This window comes from Equus asinus, chromosome 8, assembly GCF_041296235.1.
Source record: "Equus asinus isolate D_3611 breed Donkey chromosome 8, EquAss-T2T_v2, whole genome shotgun sequence".
NCBI classification, from domain to species: domain Eukaryota; kingdom Metazoa; phylum Chordata; class Mammalia; order Perissodactyla; family Equidae; genus Equus; species Equus asinus.
Window position 1 is genome coordinate 28,167,403 of NC_091797.1, and position 18,922 is coordinate 28,186,324.

At 47.8% G+C, this 18,922-nt stretch overlaps 1 protein-coding gene across 5 annotated transcripts in view; it reads right to left on the reverse strand.

The window, feature by feature from the left end:
• Positions 1-7,884: 7,884 nt before the first annotated feature.
• Positions 7,885-18,922, reverse strand: part of BRPF3 (bromodomain and PHD finger containing 3) — a 34,679-nt gene continuing 23,641 nt past the window's right edge. For 4 of the 5 annotated variants that reach the window (XM_044776558.2, XM_044776557.2, XM_070515007.1 and 1 more), the window contains exons 10-13: positions 17,799-17,896; positions 14,860-14,957; positions 10,991-11,145; positions 7,885-9,623 (exon numbers count right to left, since the gene is read on the reverse strand). In XM_044776558.2, the coding sequence (XP_044632493.1) occupies positions 9,440-9,623; positions 10,991-11,145; positions 14,860-14,957; positions 17,799-17,896 (535 nt within the window). In that variant the 3' untranslated portion in view covers positions 7,885-9,439. The remainder of the gene's footprint in view (positions 9,624-10,990; positions 11,146-14,859; positions 14,958-17,798; positions 17,897-18,922) is intronic. The other variant, XR_011505008.1, reaches the window with a different exon arrangement.

The following is an 18,922-nucleotide window of genomic DNA, read 5'->3' on the forward strand; positions in this document are numbered from 1 at the left end:
ACAAAGCTGCTCATCACAGAACTGGCCGTAAAAACTGGAGCCCACTCAGCGTCTGTCAATAAGGAACTGGTGAAATCCATCCGAATTTCCTATAACGGAACATTCTCCAGCCCAAGAAAGGAGGAGGAAGTCCTCACCGCTCTGAGATGGAACAATTACCAAGATATACTTTGAGTAAAAACTGCAATGTGTGTAATCAGGGAAATGAAAATGAAAACCACGGTGAGTTATGATTTCACACATCGCAGTCTGGAACCTTTTAAAAACTGATCATTCCAAGTATTGGCAAGGAAGTGGAGCAAGGGGAACTCTCAAACACGTTGGTAGGTGTGCAGATGGACACGACCACTCCGGAAAACAGCTTGGCATTATCCACTGAAGTTGACAGTGTGCGTTCCCTAGGACGCTGCAAATGCCCTGGGGACATTCTTACCCAAGTGGCCCCTGCCCCCTCCACACACACCAGGAGAAATGATTAAAAGCCTTCACACCAGCGCTGTCCTAAAAGCAAAAAATTAGAAGAACCCAAATGTCCTTAAATAGTACAATGAAAAATTAATCACAGTATCTTCATGCAATGGGATTGCGTACCAGGGTGAGAACGAACCAATCACAGACACCCACACATGTCAGCACGACTGAATCTCAGGACCATAATGGTGGGTGGGATAACAGCAGGTTGGAGAAAACGGCATGCAATATACTTCCTTCTCCTGAAACCCAAAAAGATGAGACACTACACAATATTTATTGTATGGCGATATAAACGTGTGGCAGGACTATAAGAAAAAATGTTGTGTTATAAGTATAACATTCAGGATAGTATTTAGGAGGTGGGGTTGGGAGGGGCCGCATACAGGATTTTAAAAGCCCTGCTTCTTTGTCTAGGGCAGGTGGTGGGTACCTGGTGGCTTATTGTATTGTGGGTCTTTAAAAATTTTTATATACATTGTGTAACTACTAATTTTGTATTTATTCAATATTTAATAAAAACAATTTTTAAAAATGAAGGCTAGACCAATGTGAATAGTGTGCTACCATGTATAATGGACACACACACACACACACACACACCTTGGAAAGGTACACGTGCCACTGGTAAAACCGGTTGCCTCTGGGAGGGGAACTGGGAGGCTGGGGACGAGGAGGGAGAGTTTCCTGAATTTTTAAAATTTTGGATCACATAAATCAATTGAAATTAAAAAAATATATATGAGGGGCTGGCCCCGTGGCTGAGTGGTTAGGTTTGCGCGCTCCGCTGCAGGCGGCCCAGTGTTTCGTTGGTTCGAATCCTGGGCGTGGACATGGCACTGCTCATCAAACCACGCTGAGGCAGCGTCCCACATGCCACAACTAGAAGGACCCACAACGAAGAATAGACAACTATGTACTGGGGGGCTTTGGGGAGAAAAAGGAAAAAAATAAAATCTTAAAAAAATATATATATACGAGGAGAGAGAGACTGAGCGAGGGAGACAGAGAGGGTAAGGAGAAAGAGAAGGGAGGGTGAGAAGGCAGGAGGGGGAGGGACAGCGGGCAAGGGGAGGAGGACTGGCCTGGCTCCGGCCGCCAAAGCCTTCTGGGTGTGCCCAGAATCACCAGTGGGGGCAGAAGCCTCGCCGGCCAGCCCAGGGAAGCCTGTGTCCATCCCACAGCTCGACCTGGACCCGGATCAGGCTCTGCGCCTCAGGACAGGGCCGGCTTCAAACGGTTGCCCAGGTGGACTCTGGCTCTGCCATCTTTGGTTTCCAGGGCTTTGTTTCCCAACAAGGCTCCCTCCGTCTCTGTCCTTGCCCCTGCCTTCTTATCTCAGACCTTCACCCCGCTGCCGGTATTCTGAGCAATTCCTTTGAAGTTGCTTCAGAGTCTTCTGAGCGTCATCCTCGATAACTCTGAAATATGCATCTGTGTCCCCAAGGTCAGCCAACTGTAAATAGGCCCTTTTCATCTCCTTTTTAATCCTCCCCTCAAGGACCCAGTGTCCTTTGCTATCCTGCCTCATCAAAACCTGCTCGCACATTATTTATTCACGCTGGCATAGAAATAACTCAAAGAAAATAGGGTCACGGTATGTCCCAAGGATCATGGCTTTGAGAGGTAAAGGCATGGGGAGCGAATGGAATTTCAGGCACCAGCCTGAAGGAAGGATTTGGACACAATGTGCGGGGGGTGCCTTCTGCCCTGCTTGTACCCAGGATGTCTGAGGACTCAAGAGTTGGCAGCTTGGGTTTGTATGAGTGGGGCCCCTGCGGCTGGGCTCAGTTCCACAGAGCCCAGTGGCCAGGGATGAGGAGGAGGGGCCAAGGAGGGTTGTGTTACTCTGAACCAAGAAGCACCTTATTCCCCAAAGAGCTGATGCAGGGAGCCAGGTGGCCTCTGGTACGGAGGTGGGTGCTAAGAGAAGGCTGTGCTGCACAGCCGGACAGGCTCAGCTCTCCCACCTCACCCAGCCCCTCAATGGGGGACTCCCCAGGTGAAAAGCACCTTGGCAGTTCATCACTCTCCCTCGGGAGCAAGGTGGTGTTGTAAAGGAAGAGAGAAGCCTTGCTGTATGATGGAGCATCGGGGAAGCCGTTCAACAAGAGGGTCTCCAGCGAGCGCCATGGGCTGACCGTACCATGCTGGTGAGGATGCGGAGGCCAGACTCTCACACACTGCTGTGGGAGGGTAAGTTTTGAAAACAATGGAAAACTGGTAGACCCTTCTAAAGCTAAACGCACATGTCCTGTGATCTAGCAATTCCACTCCTGGGGATCTACTGAAGAGAAGGGAGCACTCGTGTGCACCCAATGACATGTACGAGAATGTTCATAGTGTGTTATTCATGACAGCTTCCAGATGGAAACAACCCAGTGCCCACCAGCAGGAGAAAGGATAAACACACTGTGGTGTATTTGCACAATGGAATACGACCCCAAACACACTATAGCCACCTGCAAAACAGGGACAGAGCTCAGAAGTAGTGTTGAATGAAATAAGCCAGACAAAAGAGCGCATACTGTCTGATTCCATTTATATGAAGTTCAAGAACAGGCAACACCAATCTATGGCCACAGAAGACGGGACTGTAGTTACCCTTGGATGGGGGATACTGACTGGGAAGAAACATGAGAACTTCATGTTTCTGGAGCACTGGAAATGTTCTGTATTTTGATCTGGGTGGTGGATTCATGGATGGATGGATACACATGTAAAAACTCATGGCGATTAAACGTGAAGTTTTTGTACCTTAGTTACTATATGTAAAGTTACATCAAAAACAACAAAAATACTCCAGGTCTAAAGCTCCATTGCTCCTGCCCCCTGACCCGACTACTCAGCCCTCAGAAACGCTGTGTCCACCTTGGAATGACCTTTCATGCCAGGTGCTGGTGGCTGTACCAGGGGGCAGAGAGCAGGAACTTCTCAAGCTGGAGAAGAAATTTGGCCTTTGGGGCCTCCTCCTCATAGATGTTTGAATATGGGGCAGAATTTGGCCTAGGACTTACTTCTACAGAAATGTACCCCTAATAGCGAAGTTCTCGGGATAGAGACATATAGCTCCCATTCAACCTCAACTGCTGGAGATTCCCAGTATCTTAGCAAAACAAATGAGGGGAAAAAACCCAAAAACAATAACAGGCAATGCTTAGCTTAAGCCAAATCATGATACATGGCAAGTGAAGAAAAGCCAAATTTGGGGAGAGAAGGTGTTGGGTCTTGTGTCCACTCATGCCAAGAACTTCTGCAGTGATGTCAAACAGCTAACAGCCTCTCAGACCAGCTGATTTCTCAGCTGCCCAGTACAAGAAACTAAGATACATGCTCTACCTAGAAAAAACAAGAGGTTATGGAAATTACATTAAAGTGGCGGAAATGGTTATTTCTAGGTGATTAGAATAGCCTTACTTTCTCCTTTGCACTTAAAAAATAATTCTCAAATTAGATAGCAAAGACAAAATTTTATAATCTTTCATGACTAGCTCAGATAAAATCCTCTGGGAGTCCGTCTGGACTGTGAAGCTGGTGGAAGAGGCCCTCCCCGGGGCCCCCGTGCATCCTGCACCTTGCCCATCAGGAACCATCAACGTTGCATCCTCAATACTGCCTCTATGTCCCCCTAAAGGGGCCAACACAGAGCAGAAAGGAAAAGGAAGGCGCTCAGACACTACTTCAGAAGTGAGAGGACTGAAACCCATCACTTCCAGCCAGTCTTACAGGTGCCAAGTAAAGGACACACATGTCCTTTGAAATACAACACAACCACACTTCTGAAATTTGGGGACAATTAGCTTCTTCTACTCCATTTAACCTGTGAGTCCTGGCTCTCTTAAGAATATTAAAATTGTAGAGAATACTAATATATGTATATTAACATACTACAGAATATGTAGAATATACTATAGAATACATATATCAATATATAAAAATATATATATATATATTTCCTTTCTTTCCACCCCTAGTGTCCTCTGCCACCCTGGAAGGGAAAAGGCAAGCAGAAGGGTGCCAAGGTCCAGGCAGAGCCTTCCTCCGCTCCGGCCCAGCAGACACACACCTCCCCGGCTCCTCTTCCCCACCATCTTTCGGAAAAACCGTTTCCCTCCTGTGAAGACTTCCTTCCCACACCCCAGCTCCGGGAAAGGCCAGACTGGCTGCAGCTGGCAGGACCAGACGTTCACACGCGTTGCCCTGCAGAGACTGTGGGAGGGCCTGCGGACCAGGCGTGGACAGGGCCCCACATTCTATCTCTCTTCAGCACCCGTCCCGGCCTGGCAGTATTACCACTCACCCCCTCTTCTCTCAGAGTCAAAGCTCACAGCCGAGCCAGGTCTGGAGAGCCCGTCTGAAAAGCAAATTCACACTCAGGTGTTCACAGCGACTTACACATTAACGGAAGTGGCCAAGGCGACCAGAGCTTTGGCAAATGCTTTTAATGATATTTTTAAACTTGTTAGGAAAATGAGATTTTTCTATTCCTAGTCAGAGTGCCCTCACATGCTCCAGTTTTGTAATACCATTTTAGACTTGAGTCCATAAATTTTAATCACAACATTGATAAAATTCATTAAGGACAGTTCCACTCACCTTGAGGGCTCTGAACACGTGCACCTGCAGAGTCGAAAGTGCTAGGTTCTGGGTTCTGGTCCAGTACTGCCTTTTCCCGCTCTGTGATGCTGAGCACATCTGACCTGCCTCTTGGTGAGATGAGTTGGTGGGCCCAGACGATCCTTAGGGCTTGACCCTCTCTGTATGAGGCCCTCCCGGGGGACCAGACCTCTCTGAAGACGCTGGCTCCATCATTTCTCTCCCAACCCAGCCTCTAGATATAAGGGGCTGTCCTGCCCACTCTCCTTGGCTATTCTCCTAACTGCCCTGGTGGGCATCGGTGCCCCATTTCTGACATCTGCTCCTACCTTCCTCTTGAACTCCAGGCCCAGCCCCGTCTGCTTGCTGAAGGTTTTTCTCAGATATCGTGTAGGCAACACAAACTCATCACAAACTAAATTCTTCCTCCTTTCCCTCAAACCCACTGCTGACGCCTCCAGCCACACAGCGACCCTGCACTGATATCCCTGCTTTTTGACTCTGATGTCTAATTGGTTGCCAAGTTCCAAACAAGACTCTTCCCTATTCAAATCCTTCAATGGATGCTGTCACCATAGGTGCCACCTACCACTTTGGGATTCCCTATTAAGTCAGTCTCAGAGTAGCTCAGAGAGGTCCAGTACTACGCTCGAGGTCACACGAGCGAGCTGTAGGGCTCTTGATCCTGACACATGGCTTTGCCACCTCAATGGCTTCCAGTCAAATGGGGTGGCAGTTAGTCACAGGAGTTGGAATACACGCCACACCGCCTGAGCCCTGCCTTTGCTTAAGCTGCTTCATCTATTTATGAAGCATTCTCTTCTTATCCTTGCCTGCTAATATCCTACTCATCTGGTCATTTTTCCTTTACTTCATTTTCAAAATGTTTTATAGGGTGAGCTTGTAATTTCGCTCTAAATTGCCTTTGTAATTCAAAATATAAATTCATTAATAGGGATTTTTAACCCCATTTTTCAAGGCTTGAATTAGTTACCTCATTTTTCTGAAAGCTTTCGTTATTCCCCCAAACACGATGTCTCTCTATCTCTTCCCCTCTGGAGCCTCACCCCTGCCTCCTTCAAAGTTGTCTGCCACGTGTCTTACAAATCAGGCTGTAAGTGTCCAGGGCTGTGCAGCTTCGCACCCCCAACACGCATCAGCACCGTGGAGGCACTTCGTCCATGTTATACCAAATTGAGAACTTTTACACTTAAGTGACTTCCATAAAAATTTCAAAGGCCCTGTGGAGGAGGGGATCAGGAGAGTCCCTTGTCCTCCAGCCACACCGCGGAGACACGTAACTCCCAGCCAAGCCCAGGAGCCAGGCAGGACCAGGAAGAACGGGACAGGGAAGAGCTATCCTAGGCCCAACCACCAAGCAATTTGTCCCTGGGAACTCTTCCTCTGCCTCTGCTCTTTACAATATCCCTTTTCAGAAATGTTGAAGCCACAGCCACTGAGAGAGGGAAGGAAGGTACAGAACAGGCCAGCACAGCCTTGAAATGCTGTGGAGCCCACAAGAAAGCCTTGACTGGAGACTTGTCCCAGGATTCTGCCACCATTTCTTGGCTGGCTGACCTTGGACAAGTCTTTTAATCTTGCTAATCTGCTTCTGTTTCCTTGTCTGCAAAATGAAACCAGGTAGCCTCAAGGATCCCTTCCAGCTCTCAAAGGGGTTAGGCACATGTTACGCCTTTTGGTGTGTCCCAGCTACCTACCTACAGAATGGGGACAGCAACAATGACAAAGGAGGCCTGAGCATCCCAGAGCTCTGATTTCCGCAAGCTTGGTAAACAGGCGCCGGAGGTGTCCAAAGGCCACTCCTCCCACTAAAGGAGGAGCAGACGCTCCTAAAGGAACAGAGCCACGGGGAAGCAGAGGCATGGGAGGTAGGCTGGACTTCCCACAGCTCCCAGAAGGCAGTGCTGTCTGGGAGGGAAACAATGTCCAAATCCATCTTCCCACCCCTCCCAGGGGTCCAAGAGACAGGCAGGCAGAGACAGAGCCCTCTCCAAATGGCAGCCTGTAGCAGCTAGACAACCCCATTCCTAATGGCCCGGGGCCTTTGGAGGAGGGGCTGGGCTGGAGAAATTAGAAAGAGAGGGGCAGGCCCCCACTCATGACACCAAACACAGCACAGCAACTGCTGCCCATTAGAACATTTATTTCTCAGAGAGAAAATAAGTTTCAGACAGTCATATTATAGTAGGTAAAATTAACTTTTGTATTCTTTACAAGCATAGATTTTTCTCTGTTTATTACCTCTCTTATACCATCTGTTATAAACAATTCTAGAAAGCAAATAAAGTCACTTTCTACAATAAATAGAGCATCGTGTGCTTCACAGCAGACGCGACTGAGACACATAGGCCCCATGCCACAGCAGGATCTGAGCCGTTTCCTGTTCTAAAAGAGCAGTTTTAAAAATGAGACTCAGAGAGAGACTGAAAGGTTCAGAGATCGAAAAAAAGAGACTAAGAAAGAGAATGTCTTGGGGGGAAGAAATAGATAGACACAGAAATTGAGAGAGAGAGAGAAAGCCCCGAGATCTTACAACACAGGTTGAGACGAAGGTCACAGAGTCCACAGCCGACCAACTACCTGGGGAGAGGGGGACACATTGGCTCCTTAAATAAACCACACTGTGTGCATTTAAAATACTCAGCCACACAATGGAGGACTCCAGTAATGAAACTATAGGCCTGAATAATTTAGAACAGTATTTTACAATTATATACACCATGTCCTTCCCTAGCCATATGCTGTATTGTATTTTTATTATTGTACAAAAGCCAAAACCCCATCCTTTATGTTATAGAGAGTTTTGTTGGTTCCCTTTTAAACTCTGGCTCGTGTCCCAAATGTATAAGAAGTTGTGGTGGTTGACTGGTTGTATTTTTAAAAAGTCGAGTGTGTAAAAATGGCAGTGATCTCCCCAGTGACTTCGTTTTGTCCAAAACTCCCCTATGAAAAATTTAAAACAATTAAAAAGAACGTCAGGTTAAAAATCAACATGGCGATCAGTGGCCTGCAACCTGGCCCTGCGACTTTGGTGCTTAAGAGGTGAAAAGAAACATCCAGAGAACAGACATCGAAGCCTCTGAAAGTTGTGTTGGTTTGTCAGTCAGCATTCCCCTTTTCACAGTTTTTTTTCCCTTCCGTTTTTGAGAAGGTGAAGGAGGGAGGGGGTTGAAGGAAAAGAGGGAAGGGGACAGAAGGTTTGAAATAGAAGCACTGCGTTCCCTGGAGTTGGGAAGCGGGAGCAGCAGAGGCTGGACAGGGCAGAGCAAAGGACAGGAAGATGCTGGACTATGGGTACCACGCCATCTAGGGTGATGGAGAGTGAGGCTAGAGGCTGCAGTGGCACAGAAGGAAAAGCCCACAGAGAGGGAGCAGGAGGGGTGAGGGGCAGACCTAGCCGAAGGGCACAGCTCCACCCCAACAACCCTCAACACCCCAGTGGACAGACAGACTCTCTCACAACCAGCCAGGTCTGCTGACAGGAGCCCGCCCAGCCTCAGCCCACCTCTTGGCAAGACAAGGAAAGGGCAGGAGGGGCACCCCCCCAATCCAAGTGGGCAAGCTATCACAGCCTGGCCTCAGCTGTGTGTCGCAGCAGTGAGAGTCGGGGGGGGTGGGGGGCATAGGTGGTATGTGTGCTGGTGGGAGGGTCACCTGAGTGGTAGGCTGGCCTCTGTCCTGGGCCCTGAGGACCAGGCAGAGATACCCACCTAACATAGCAGCTGACCTCAAAGGGAACGAGATATAAAAAAGAAAAAAAAAAAACCAGTTTGGTGACGGTTTCTGTCAGTTTGGCACAAGAGAAAGTAGGGAAAGGAACATGGGAATAACAGAGCTGGGCAGAGGTGCAGAAGACAGGACAGGGAAGAGGTGTAAGAATGGGTGACGGAGAGGAGAGAGGGTGAGCTCAGTGAGATTCCACCAGGGACCCTAGTGTAGCCACAGCACCTCTGGGGTCACCGACAGAGCCTCGCTCGCCCTGAGGTGTGGTTAGCAGGGAGTGGGGTGGAGGGGCCAGGCACACCCTTGAGAAAGAGCCCGGGACCTCTTGCCTTCCGGGGCCAGGCCCACCTCCTTGGCTGGGCCCAAGACTCACAGCTGTTTCTACTTCTAATTGGTTCTTCAGTGGACCAGCCCCTGAGGGAGCTCAGGTGGGAGTTTTTGGCACACGGCAGGCCTGCCAAGGGAACCACGCAGTTGGTCAAAACTGGGGCCTTGCCCTTGGGGAGGACACAGCCCAGTCCCTGGCCTGCCACGAAGTGGGGAAGCTGCCGGCCATACGTCTGGCTGGGGCAGTAAGAGGTTTTTCTGCACCCCATGGGACGGAAGCAGAGCAGGCCAGGCCCCACCCTTACAGGTAGCTGGAGGTGACAAAGGAGTGGGGTCCCCGGACTCGGCTCAGGTGGATCATTGCGCGGTCATAGGCCACCTGCACTGACTTGCGGATGCTGGTCTTGCGGCCTTCCAGCATCTTGAGCTTGTCCACGGTGTCTTCCACACCCAGGGGCAGGACTTTGTCCCTCGGAAGCCACTGCCTAAAACACAAGCACAGTAAGAGGTCTGGGCTGCAATGGGTCTCCTCTGGGCCCACTTGCTCAGGACCAGCAAAACCACAGGGAGGGGACAAGGGGGAGGGAGGCAGACTGGGACACCCCAGGCAAGACCTGTTTTGCAGTCAGGCCCTTCCTTGGGCCCCAGGGTGCTCACTCTGCTTAGAGGGTTGTCAGGTCTCAGGAACAGAGAGAGGCCCATGGGGCGCCCTCTGGCACTGGCTGAGCCATCCGGAAGGCTGAGCCTTTTCCTACCTTGAGGAATCAGTGAGCTATAGCTAGGAAGTGGGGCTGATGCCAGGAATCCATGAACTGATCTCTAGTGGGGCCTGTACCTGGCGTTTTTTGGGTTTTGTTTTTTACTGATCCCCGGGTGGATCTAACATGTGGCTAAGAGCCCAACCTTTAGAGCCAGATCTTAGTTTGTATCCCAGTTCTGGCTATGGGGTCTTGCTTTCTGAGCCTCAGCTTCCTCATCTGCAAAATGGATTGGGAGGGGATTAGTGAAGATTTCAATGAGGATTAAATGAGATCATGTATGTAAAGCAATTTGCATAAGGACATGGAGTCAACACTCAATAAACGGCAGCTATTATCATCATTATTTTTACCAGCTAGTCCTTCCTCCTCACTCTGTAGAAGCAGAGGAGAAAGAACTCTCCTGCTGGTGTGAAGAGAAACCCGTATGAAGGTGTTCATACACAGGGAGCAGCAGGCCCCTCGTAGCGCACCCTGCCCTGCCCAGACCACCTGCCCTGGACTGAGACGTGCATTCCTGCAGCCACGAGGAGTGCTGGCAGCTTACAGCTCTCACCTGAGTTCCTCTTCAGGACTCACTCTCCACTATGGGGGCTGCCTGGCCCAAGGCCGCCTCCTTCCAGGGGCAGACGGCATTAAAGGACTAGTTGACGTGGGGGTGCAAAGGCAAGGCCCCGATTCCTAACATTTCTAATGAGGTGGATCAACTGAGACCTCGGTAGCAAGCGCTACCATTCAACTTCCTCCTCTGCCCAGTGCTGCGTCCCTCACCCCCACTGCTCTCCCCAAGAAGCCTCCTGATACAAATCTCCCTCTCAGCGTGTTTCCCAGGGAATCTGACCTGCAACACCTCTCAGTTAACGACGAACACTACTCATCAGTGTTAGTAGTAACACTAAGTTACTATTAACATGCCACGTACAGGCCAGCTGCGGGCAGGTAATGCCTCACCCTCACCTGGGTGGAGGCAGGGTGACTGAGCCCACAGCCCCGCTGTGTGCCTCTTTAGCACATCAGCATGTGTACAGCCTCCTGGTTGGGCCCCTCAGTCTGCACCCTGGCATGGGCCCTCCCCGGCAGCAGCGCCCACTCACCATGTGCGCTTATTGTCAAAGAAGAGGACAAGAAAGAGCTTCTCTCCAGCCTCCGCCTGTCTCTGCTCTCCCAGCTTCAGCACATCCAGTGGGGGGACAGGGATGGGGACGCCATTGTGCAGGAGGCCCTCCCGGGGCATCTTGGGATCGATGATCTGGAGGCAGGAAAGGAGATCGCACTCAGCTGGGGGTGAACAGGGTGAGCAGGGTGTCCTGCCCAGGACTAATTGCTGAACCACCCCACACCAAAGCTATGCAGGCACCTGGCCCTGCCCACAACCTAGTGCTGGAGGGGCTGACCTCTTCCATGACCCTCAGTACCCCAAAATGGAAATCTTAACTCTTGTTTCCCCAGTTCATCGTCCCAATCCTCCAGCCCTGCTCAACCAGTCCTTCCAATGAGGGAGCTTGCTCCATGAACAGTGAGGCCTCAGAAGTGAAACAGAATTAATAGGAAGCCAGCACGGAGGGTGTCAGGACCGAGTGAGTCTCTCTGAAGTCCAGGCCAGACAGGCAAACTCTTTCCTCCGAATGTCCCTTGGGGAAGGGGAGTGGAGGCCATTTTTTTCCCTGTCAATTTCCCTTTGGAACCTTTGCAATTCAATTCAAACGCTCAGGGGCCTTCCCAGACACCATGGCTATGAAGAAGGTTCTGCATCAGCAGGAAGGTCCATCCCTTCAGTTCTACCTAACAGAGCCCCTGGTTACCTACCACTCTCCTGTCTGCCTATAATCCTCCCTGGTCCATGCACCAGACACATATGCGGCAACACCATGGTAAGATCAGAGAGAAGCTAGAAGACTAAGCTTGGAGGGTCACTGAAGAGGGGAAAATGATGTGGCTGGCAACAGGGGCCATTGGAGGAATTAATCTTTGGGGCTGCATGCTCCACATGGGCAGCTGCTTAGCAAAATGCCTGGTGGCATCAACACAATAATTCTTTAGTGCTTTATGGAGCACTAAGTTACCAAAGCTCCTAATGATTCACACACCACCATCTTATTTCACCCTCTTGCTGATCCTGAGAAGTCTGCTGACAGGTATTAGCTGACGAGGAAAACGTCAAGCACAGAAGGAGGATGTTGCTTGTTGAGGCCACGGCTGGGACTAAAACCAGACACCTGGACAAGGCTTGGGCCTCTGCGGCTCGCTACCTCATACACACCCCTGCTTCCAGAGCAGCTGGCTGATAATCTCTGTGTGCTAAAGCCAGAGAGACTTGGAAACTTACTGAGGCAACAGCTTTCTCCAAAGATGGAACAATGTTAATTCCTATATCCTGTCCTAGGGGGCCTCTTCTCATAATAAACTGCTCCCACTATTTACCTTTGGGTGTCTGCCAACTTCCCTACATCCTTCTCAAGATAAGCAGCTGAAAGCAGGTGTGCTGGTTAAGAGTTTTACTCTAAGGAAGAACCACTCCTGCCCCCAGCTGTGTGATTTGGTCAAAACTCTATCTCCCAGCTTGTCTGTCGCTCCTGGGACTGAAGCTAAGGATCCCAATGAGAACCACCATACGAGCCCTCCTGAGCTCCCTCAATTATCGGACAAGACAGTAGGGCTGCTCTGATATGTTTCCTCTTGACTAAGCCTTGCTGGTTCCTGCCTTGGAACGTAGGTCGGATTGTGAAAAATGTCGCACCCCCCCAAGGACAGAAGCAAGGTGGGTAAGTCTGCCACTCAAGGAGAGCTATGCTCTCTTTTTAAAGAAGACAGAGGCAAACGTGTCCAAAAATAATAAATAATGGTCCATTCACTCAAATGTTATGCAGATGAAAAACAACATGAAAATAAAGCTTGTGATAAACTTTAACATATACAATAAATGTATACATACACTATTATTACAGCTATAATACACAAACAATAAATAGAAGGAACAATACAAAATGCTTATAGTTGACATATTAGAAGGCTTTGTGTTGCTTTTCTCTATTTTTCCAAAACTTCTATAATGCAGTTTGATCAATTTTACAGAAAAACAAAAAATATGTTTTTAAAAAACAAGAGCCCCCAAAAAGATTAAAAACTATATTCACGCTGGACGCAAGTACATATTTAAGTATGCACAGGAAAACGACTGGGAGAGCACAAACCAAGATAAAAACACAGGTCTGTTCAGGTGGTTGGGCTTTCAGGTGGTGGTTGAATTCTTTAATCAAGAAAGAAAATGTATTATTAAGAAGATAATTAAAAAAGGGAAAAAGACAAGTTTTAGACTGGCTTTTTTGCATTGTGAGATTTTAAAAAAACAAAACCAAAACCCGCACAGCCTTAGTCACTTCTTCAAGGACGAAGCTGAGGTCTCACTGACACAGGGCGCAGAGCCCTGTGAAGGCAGCCCCAGGCCCAAGCTCCTCAGTGGCTGGATCACAGCGTGGATCCCCCCACCTGCCACTACTAAGGACGGGGTGAGGCAGGTAACATGAGTTCCAACATGGCTCTAGCAAGCTGTATCACCTCTTGGAGTCACCTTTTGTCCCAAAAGGATCAGAGCTCCTGCCCTCTTTACCTTAAGAGACTGCTGTTAGATTTGAAAGAGTCACAGACATGAAAGAGCTGGGAGAAGCCCAGAGCTCTGTGCCCATGCACGAGGTTGGTGCGGTGGTTCTCAACCCCACTACAGATCATCTGAGAAGCTTTCTGAAAAATATTAATGCCTGTGTCTGGTCTCAGAGAGTCTAATTTGGTAGTTCTGAGATGGGGCCTCAGTATCCACATTGTTTAAAGAATTCCCCCGGATGATTCTGACATGCCTCAAGGTTAGAATCAGTATCTTCCAGGGCCAGGTGGATGTTACCTCCCCAAAACAGAAAGAGCTCTAAGAAATAACAATCAAAGTGGTAAAAGGGAATTTTTAGCTCTGCTACTATGGAAAAAATGGAAATTTTAGCTACTGCTGTTGGAGTATAAACCAGAACTAACTTTCTAAAGGGCAACTTAGCAATTTGTATCAGAACTCTGCAGACTGCCCCAAGAAAGCACCCCTAAGAACTCACTGTAAAGAAATAATCATGGATGTGCACAAAGGTAAAGCTACAATGATGTTTACTGATGGCTATTTATCATAGCGAAAAATTCAAAACAATTTAAATGACCAACTAAGGAATGATTAAAATAAGGAACATGCATACAACTGAAGACAACGCAATCATTAAAGTGATGTTGATGGAGAATGTTTAATGGCTTAAGACACACATGTTCATGGTTTGCTGCTAAGTAAAAGGAAGGTTAAACAGAGTATGGTCTCATATATATGAATATTGATGCATTAAACAAAAAGGGGCTGAGTAGATATACACCAAGAGGTAACATCTGAATAGACAGGACTGTGGGTGATCTAGAACTTGGTGGCTCATAACCCAGGCTTTGACATCATACTTTTTGAGCCCTGGGCTCAAACTGCAACTCTGCCACTTAACAGTTAGGCAACCATGGGTAACGAATAGATCCTCAGTTTTTTCCCCTACAAAATGAGAATAACCATACCTTCCTCAGTATTTCAAGAACTTAGCATCACAGATGTTTAATAAAACATCTAAGCATTATTAGCAACTTTTAAAATTCTCTGCAATGAGCACATGTTACCTTTATGCATAAGCAAACAAACAAATGCTATTAGATCCCTGAGATCCCTGGTCTCTGTCTGCACACTTGCAGCCTACTGTGAGTGCCCAAGCTGGGAGCCTTGCTGGTCTGACCCACCCAGGCCGGGGTAACACCTCCCTCCCTTCTGCAGCTAAAGGCACCCTGACTCCCACATACTCCACACTCTGCTGGCTTGATCCAATCAGATAAGCCCCCAAGGCAAGGCAGGGGCCAGAACCGCCCAGGGGAGGGAGGAGGGTGGCCTCTGGGGCAGACTCACCAAGGCGGGGTAGGAGGGATAGCCTCGGCACTTGGCCCACACCAGCTCCAGGGGCTCCAGGTCTCCACGGTCTTCAAAGGGCATCAGGAGGCTTCTGCCTGGGGGTGCGGGAGGGGAGGAGACAGTGCCCAAAGGGGACTTGGAATGGTGCCCAGGAGGCCTGCCTGTGGCCTCCAGTTGACTGGGGCAGCCCAGGAATAAGTCCAACATCCCCTCCACCCTTCCTTTTCCCTGCCCTTTCCTTAAAAGTTCTTAGACTAGATCAGGGGTTGGCAAACTTGTTCTGTAAAGGGCCAAATAGTAAATATTTTAGGTTTTCTGGGTCACACGGTCTTTGCTGCAATTATTCAACTTTGCTATCGCAGCATGAAAGCAGCCAGAGATAATCTGTAAATGAATGAGCATGGCTGTGTCCCCACAAAATTTTATTTTTGGATGCTAACATCTGAATTTCATGTAATTTTCATGTGTTACAAAATATCATTCTTCTTTTGATTTTCTTTTCAATGATTTGAAAACGTAAAAACCATTCTTAGCTCATGGGTCCTCAAAACAGACAATAGGCTAGAGTTTGCCGACCTCTGGACTAGAACCCTGGGATGGTGTTCCTTAGGAAAATATGACTGCTTCATCACAGGGCCCCAGGGGAAGGACCATAACCCAGCTTGGGCAAAGCCACAGACTGCTCTCTGGGCCTCCCTGAGCGAAGAGTCCTCACGATGGAGGCTTCATGGAAAAAGATGCCTGGAATGAACATCCCAGTAAAACCACTTGCTACATGGGTTCTTTTCTGACAGATCACCCGGACGCACAGCCCTCAGCAGAGCCAAGCAGGTCTGCAGGTCCCTCACATGCCTGCTTTTGTCAGAACCTTACACTGGGTGTCCCGCCTGCGGCAGGTACCGCATCTCTTCAGCTTACTTTGTTCTGTACCCAGTGCACTAGCACACATGAACAGGGACTTCAGAATGCTTCTGAACACAAGAAGAATCTCCCTTCCCCTCCCCACCTCTATAAACTGGGAAGAGGGAGGTGACCACATTCGACCAAACAAAAAGGCCCAAATCCCACAGAGTAGAAATTATGTTTCTAAGGAACATTTATAATTTTTAAAAATATTCCACTAATAATGACGTACTGTTTTCTACCTATTGAGTCAAGAGCAGTAACAACAAAAAGATAAAATCCAATACTGGAGAGGCAGGCTGCGAGGAAATTGGTGCAATCGTATGCTGCTGAGGCAATCGCAGACCAGTCCAATCCTTTTGGAATGTAATTTGGTGGTATGTCTCAAGAGCCATAAAAAAAATGTAGTATGAACCATCTGCTCCAGTAAATTCCTTCCCTGGGAATTTATTCTAAGAAAAATAACTTTTAAAACAAATACGAGGATTTTGAACAAAAACATTCACTATATTACATATAATGTAAGGAGCTGGAAATAACCAAATGTCTAACAGTAGCAGTGTTAAGTAGATTATAATGCATTGACTGGAAGATACATTGTTCCAATAATATGAGATATAAAAGATTACGTTAAGATGAAAAAAGTATGAGATAACATTGAAAAAAGCAGAATATAAAAGAGTATGTATTTTGGGTTAGCATTTTGTTAAAAATGAGCCTGAAATAAACAGAAGGCAACACAGAGAAATGAAGACAACAGTGTTAAGGTGATGGAACGGTGGGAGGTCAATTTCCTTTGGCATCAGTTTAATAAGTATGTAGTTTTTAAAATAAGAATAAAATGTCACTACCAGAAGCACAAAGTATGTGCCAATCTGCTCCCAGTTTTGCACTAGATACTGTACAAATTCATCTAGACAGGAGCCCTGCCTTCTGGGCACTGACAGTCAGACAGTAATGATACACGCAGGCATGCATTCATCAACACACGTGTGAGAAAGAAATGGATGCTAAGGGAAAATAAAGCAGTTGGGAAAAGGAAAGGAGGAGAAAAGCCCCGAAGCCTGGGTGTTGGATGGAAGCTTCAAGGTGAGGGCATCCAGAGTGCACACTCCCACGGGAGAGCTGGGTGAGGGGCGCTCAGAGAACAGCCCGCCTGGCACCCGCTCCACGTGAGTGCCACCCAGCCCTCTCATTTGGCGCTGGCCTGTCCTTTATTCCCTTGGTCCAAGGAGACAAGACCCATGTATCTTACTGTGTAGACCAGCTGGAGTAGGATGCCTCACAAGGAGAGGGCTGGAAGTGTTGGATCACATGCAATTACAGGGTTACGTGTGAGACTCAGTGATCCAGGCTGTCACTGCCTACTCCAGTGAGGGCAGACTGGCAATAGCTATCGAAACCACAAATGCACACTTCCTTCAATACAGCAACTCCACTTCTACAGATGTACTCCCCAGGGATACAAAACGATCTACGTACAGGGTTACTCACTGCAACACCGATTATAACAAACAAGTGAAAATAATCTAAACATCCACCTGCAGAGGGCTAAATAAATGATGGCACTCTTATATAATGGGGTATCAGGCAGCCAGTAAAAAGAACAATAGAATCTTCAAGATATATTACTAACTGAAAAAAGGCATGGTTTAGACGAACAGCTGTACATTAGGCTTCTCTACTCACTCTCTTAAATACACACATGAGTTCTGGCTTGTATATGTATGGACTATATCTGAAAAGACACAAAAGAAACTGCAAACAGTGGATGTTCGAGGGAGGAGAATGCTGGCTTTTCATTATGAGCCCTTTTGTACCTTTTTGATTTTTATTACTATGGGCATATATTACCTATTCAAATTTAAGAGAAATTAAAAAAAAAAAAAAAGAATAGGAAAGACCTGGGAGGGAGGGCCATCTTCCTGCACAGAGCCTGAGGATTTGGAGGAGCTCAGGGTCTGGCTGCAGCCCACAGAGCTGGTTCTTTGGAAGGCCTGGCCCCCCGGATCCACCTGTATACCGCTCCTCACCTGAGCCACTGTAGTCGGAGTCTCCGTTCACACCTTCCAAGAAGGGCACTCGGGACAGGGCTGGCTTCCCACGGCTACGTTTGGGGGGCGTCAGACCACTGCACACAGAGCAGGGAGGGAGAGGGGGTGAAATGAGCAATTTCAATGACTCACACACCCACTCCTGCTCTCTCATCTCTGATAGGACTGGAGCTGCGAAAACTCTTCAACAATGGTTTCTCATCTTGCCTAAAAACTCACAAGAACCCATGATACATTTCTGACCAAAAAGTTCCCCCAAAGCTTCAAGAACCATTTCATCCACATGGAAGGACTCAACCTAGAAAGATGCCCACTTCTCTGCTCAGGGACCCCGGACTTCATCCAGAGGAAAGGTCACCCCAGGCAGCTGTCAATCCTTCCAGAGTCTGAGAAGCCCGGCTGTGAGGAGGGCCCGCCTCACATCTGCCCTAATTCTTTACTCTGTGGTTCACACTGCTTCTTCTTTAGAAACCAATTTCTTTTTGAGGTACAAAAATGTGCCTCTTTCCCAAATTTTCTATAAAGAACATGTCTTACTTCTTTAATTAGAAAAGACATTTTTAAATTGGAAAAAAATCCACTTCTCACTTCCACTTTCTGTGTGTGAAGTTTTTCTTAGACAGAGATAGATTTATTTTTAACTAACAAGCAGACCGATTTTTTTTTATATGCTACTGCAAGGAGGTAAAAACATATATTAGACAAAGACTTGAAGCTAATAAAAAATATGAGAATAGTAATACCACAGTAATAGAATGACTGGAACCCACCTAGGCATCAGTACTTTTCAAGAGCTCCCAGTGCAATTCTAATGTACAACTACAGTTGGGAGGCCCCAGGTAGGCATGATGTGGCTAGGGCTTTTTCTCACTCAAGCTTTCAAAACTATTACTGCTATATAATTTTTTCAACTAAAAAAAATGCGTGAAAGACAGGTCAACAATCTGCAGACAGCAGAAATGCTTAAGAAACCCCTGGTGGGATAAGGACTGGTTGGAGAGCAGGGTATTCCTGTTTGACTGAATCATAACTGACTTTATCACAGTCTTATACAGAAAAGCTTGCACAACCAGAACCCAATGAATCAGAATCCTTCCAAAACC